At 34.6% G+C, this 5,000-nt stretch overlaps 1 protein-coding gene across 1 annotated transcript in view; it reads right to left on the reverse strand.

The window, feature by feature from the left end:
* LOC106869938 (sodium- and chloride-dependent glycine transporter 1) overlaps nucleotides 1–5,000 on the reverse strand; it is an 88,863-nt gene that overhangs the window by 44,603 nt on the left and 39,260 nt on the right. The window contains exons 5-6 of the mRNA XM_014915875.2: nucleotides 2,091–2,205; nucleotides 1,130–1,262 (exon numbers count right to left, since the gene is read on the reverse strand). Of these exons, the coding sequence (XP_014771361.2) occupies nucleotides 1,130–1,262; nucleotides 2,091–2,205 (248 nt within the window). The remainder of the gene's footprint in view (nucleotides 1–1,129; nucleotides 1,263–2,090; nucleotides 2,206–5,000) is intronic.

Raw genomic sequence — 5,000 nt, forward strand, 5'->3', positions numbered from 1 at the left:
GACTTGATGTTGGCGTTAGTGAGACTCTAAATACCTTTTGCTTCCCTTGTCGATCATTTCATGACAGAATTTAGCCAAAGCCATCGCACTTGTAACACCTGTCATGATGTTGGCGTTAAACTCTGCGTACATTCATTTTTTTGTCCCCGGGCGGAGCATTTTATGACAGGAAATAGCAAAAGCATCGCAGCTGTGGAACTGTGGCGTATCACTTACGTGAATAACTAAACCAAAAGTCAAGCCAGACTCACACACACACAAACACACACACGAACACAAAAACACTCATACATATACAGACATCACATTCGTACATACTTACATACATACATTCATACGTACATACACTACGTAAATACGAATGTTGAGAAATTAGGCTTCTCAAAACGAGAAAGGAGAAAGCTAATTCGAAGACAACAGATCCAATCCATCACTGGAACTGTAAAAATCTGTAAAAATTTCCAGACGTTTATCCTTTAAATATATACGTAGGATGTGAACGGTGCTTACCAGTGCTATTTTCTTTATGTTATATACATTTGTAAATCCTGGTCTCTTGGTTATGCATTCGTCTAAATGTTTTTTTAATCGTACCTAATGCTTGTGTCGTGGAAGCATTATGTTGCTTGTAAATATTAGCATGTACAGATGGATATATGGACAATTGCATGCATAGGTAATTATTCAATTTACGTACTTCCTGTGTAATTGGTGTGTTTTCGAGGGTTCCGCGTGCTGGTTTAGATCTCTTGCGTATATCACATTGAGATATCGCGCATTTAAGAAAGAAACTACACTGTACTTAACAAAAATCTGTCCAATTTTTTATTCCTTTGCTTTAACAGAACTTTTCCCACAGTTGTATCACAAAGTTTTCCTTCCATTGATGTTATTGGATTAAATTTGTTTTGGGGAGAGAGCTTCTTAGTATACGTCCATCTTCTTCTTGTTCTTGTTCTTCTTCTTCTTCTTGTCATTATTAACCATATTATCACTAATTACCCCCCCCCCCCAAAAAAAAAACCTTAGCTAAGATTTGCGAGATTTGTCTGAGACAAAAATCATATTTGTATTTTAAAATATAACAAACAACAAATGGCATTATTATATGAATTGACACTTCTCTTACCTTTCCAAGGCTTTTTATTCCGCGAATCAGAACGAAGAATATTACCATCCAAGATAGTAGCAAACACAGAGCTAATTCCCATTGTATTGTTCCATAATGGTGCACACCCGAACTCATACTTAATACACGGTTGCTGAAATAGAACCCAAAAATACTTGTATGTACCTAATTTTAACTTTTGCTCTTTTGGTTGTTTCGGACATTGGACAACGGCTTAGTCGAACAAATCAACACTAGTGCTTATTCTATCGGTCACTTTTGTCAAACCACTAAGTGATGGGGAGGTGAATTTGCTAACAGCAGTTGTCAAATATGTATGTGTATATATATATATATATATATATATACCACAACCATCATTTACTTAGTCAGCTAGTCAGCTTGTTTTTTTGTTTCTGTGGCCACTGGGAATGCAGTGGAATACAAACTGGTCCATTTGAAACCAACTACCAACAGCCTTATTATTCAATTGCATCATATACACGAATGAAAACTGTAAAACGTAAATAAAATGAGAAATTCTGTTCTTCTTTCATTTTTACAAGCAAAATGGAAGTTGAAGTACTTTGCTAGTCTAAAATGAGGAAAGTGTGGAATCTGGTCCACTTTTACAGTCTGCTATTATCTTCAGTGACGCACCGACTGATCTTAAGTTTCGCACTATAATAGTCATGACGTTTTGTTTTCGCTCAATCCGCAGCTCCGAAAAACAAGACATAGACCATGAATAACAGTTGTTGTTTTGAATATTCCTGATCTGCTTTGACAGTCTTAGCTTTGTCGCAAACATAACTACATTTGTAACGATGTATTATTGGTATATAAAGAGCTTATCTCTCTTATGGCCTTTCTCTCTCTCTCTCTCTCTCTCTCTATCTCTCTCTCTCTCTCTCTCTCTCTCACTGTCACTCTCCCTTCTTTTTCCCATTCTCTCTTTCTCTTCGTCTATCAAAATACTTACTAGAAATATTCTTCACTTGGGCTGTTTAGATCTGTCATGTTTAACATCTGCTTCAAGTCTGTTATATTCCCAGTCCAGCTGCCGATTACATTATCGTACAACTCTCTGGCGTTCGCTGCAAATTAGATAATTTATTATTATCAGTATTATTATCATTATTATTATTATTATTATTATTATTATTATTATTATTATTATTATTATTATTATTATTATTATTATTATTATTATTATCTTATGTTTGACTTTTGCTTTGCATTTGTACAAGTTGGATCCAAGTCTCACCCAGAGACCTCAGAGACCTTATTATTATTATTAATATTATTGTTATTATTATTATTAAAATTATTATTATTATTATTATTATTATTATTATTATTATTATTATTATTATTATTATTATTATTATTACTATTATTATTATTAGCAGTAGTAGTAGTAGTATCCATCATCGTCATCGTTAATATTATTACAAGTCAAAAGGTCTCAGTTGTGAATTTAGAAGTCGGCCTGAGAAGGAAAAAAAAAAAAAGATCACCAATCGATATAACAACTTTTAATGAGACAAGTTTTCTGGAACGCAGAGGCGTCCTGATGATGTTTCCACAGAAGCAATTCAGTACGTTTATAGATGGCATCAGTTTATAGTGGTATGATATGAAATTAATTGAATAACATAAAGTTTTCAATTCAATAATCACACTCAGCGTACGGTCTTAACTTCACAACTGCACGGAGTTATTGACAGACCGTTTCGTTGGTTATTCTAATTAAAAGTTTGACCTGTAAAATGATATAAAATGTATTGCGTAGGAGAGCGATAAATGTGATAAAAAGTTATAAAGTTACAGAGACTTAGAGGACCAGACTGTTGTTGATTTTATATATATATATATATATATACATATGTGTGTGTGCGCGTGTGTGCGTGCGTGTGTCTGTGTCTGTGGATCTGTGTGCATGCATGTATGCATGTATATATGTATGTATGCATGTATGTAAATATCTATCTATCTATCTATCTACATATATATATATATATATATATATATATATATATATATATATATATATATATATATATATATATATATATATATATAGATAGATAGATAGAGATAGATGTATATGCATATATACATAAATATAATCAAAATTGCGTTAGTTATAATATTTTTGTGACATAATTCAACTTCTAAACGGCAAATTCACTGCAGTTACCGTGGGGAAAATGTCTTACTTATGGTAAAAAAAAAGGTGTGGAAATTGTTTGTCGCCATTGAACAGGAAGCCCAGACATCGATGTTTCAAGATGTACCGAAGAGAGGCAACTCTGAACAAACTTATAAAGCAATATATATATACAGGGTGTCCAGAAAGTCTGGCTACAGGAAGTAAATAAAATCATAACATAAACAATTAAATATAAGAAATAATAATTTTTTAAAGTATGTGTTAATCCCCATGTACCCAGACTTCGTGGACACACTGTATATGTATATATATATATATATATATATATATATATATATATATATATATATATATATATATATATATACATCATATCATCTTTACTCTTAATGTTACGGATAAGATAAATATTGTTCTGAGAGTGTAAATATATTTATCAGACGTCGCAAAACGTGAAGAAACTGTTACAATGGAAAAATGATCTGATTTAATTCTCTGGGTGTATTCCTATATCATCTTCACATGAATAAGTTTTACACAAATATTTTTGGTATCATATGTTGCATGTGATTAATATACTCAACCGCGCGGTCGCCTATGTACAATTATTAAATAGCAGTATAATAACAGATAATACTTTTACAAATTATGAAACTTGATGGCACCTCACTATTTGTTGCTTGCCATTTCATATAATTCTCGATAAGGAAATAATCAGAGACATTCTGTGAATATTTTCCAAAAACGAAATATAGTTCTGATTCCTTTTATCAGTTAAACAAAACGTGGCCGACTTAGTAAAAAGTGAAAACAACAACTACTATCAGAAATAGAGTTATTAATATTTCTAAGTCTCTCTAAAGGAGACTACGGCAGCGGTACTGGAAATTAATAGTTATCGCCAAGCCAACATGGCAGTCCCAAAATTAGGACGAAAGCTGCCGTGAATTAGCTCCAAGAAGCCATCGCCTCTAGCTAGCTATGTGACACACGAACCTGTGTCCTTTATAACCTTCGAACAGGGGAGGTCAGCAGTGTCCCCCTGCTGGTTTGGCATCTGCAGACTAGACTAGTTTCAGGGTGTTGCCCCTTGTCAATGCAGAGTAGCCAAGCCTTAGCCAGGCGGCGCTGCTGACTATCTGCTCGAAGGTTATTTATCTAATTTCAGTGGAATCTATCCACTGGTTTTCAGAAATAGAGTTATTAATATTTCTAAGTCTCTCTAAAGGAGACTACGGCAGCGGTACTGGAAATTAATAGTTATCGCCAAGCCAACATGGCAGTCCCAAAATTAGGACAAAAGCTGCCGTGAATTAGCTCCAAGAAGCCATCGCCTCTAGCTAGCTATGTGACACACGAACCTGTGTCCTTTATAACCTTCGAACAGGGGAGGTCAGCAGTGTCCCCCTGCTGGTTTGGCATCTGCAGACTAGACTAGTTTCAGGGTGTTGCCCCTTGTCAATGCAGAGTAGCCAAGCCTTAGCCAGGCGGCGCTGCTGACTATCTGCTCGAAGGTTATTTATCTAATTTCAGTGGAATCTATCCACTGGTTTTCAGAAATAGAGTTATTAATATTTCTAAGTCTCTCTAAAGGAGACTACGGCAGCGGTACTGGAAATTAATAGTTATCGCCAAGCCAACATGGCAGTCCCAAAATTAGGACGAAAGCTGCCGTGAATTAGCTCCAAGAAGCCATCGCCTCTAGCTAGCTATGTG

This window comes from Octopus bimaculoides, chromosome 10, assembly GCF_046866305.1.
Source record: "Octopus bimaculoides isolate indiv1 chromosome 10, ASM4686630v1, whole genome shotgun sequence".
Lineage (NCBI taxonomy): Eukaryota > Metazoa > Mollusca > Cephalopoda > Octopoda > Octopodidae > Octopus > Octopus bimaculoides.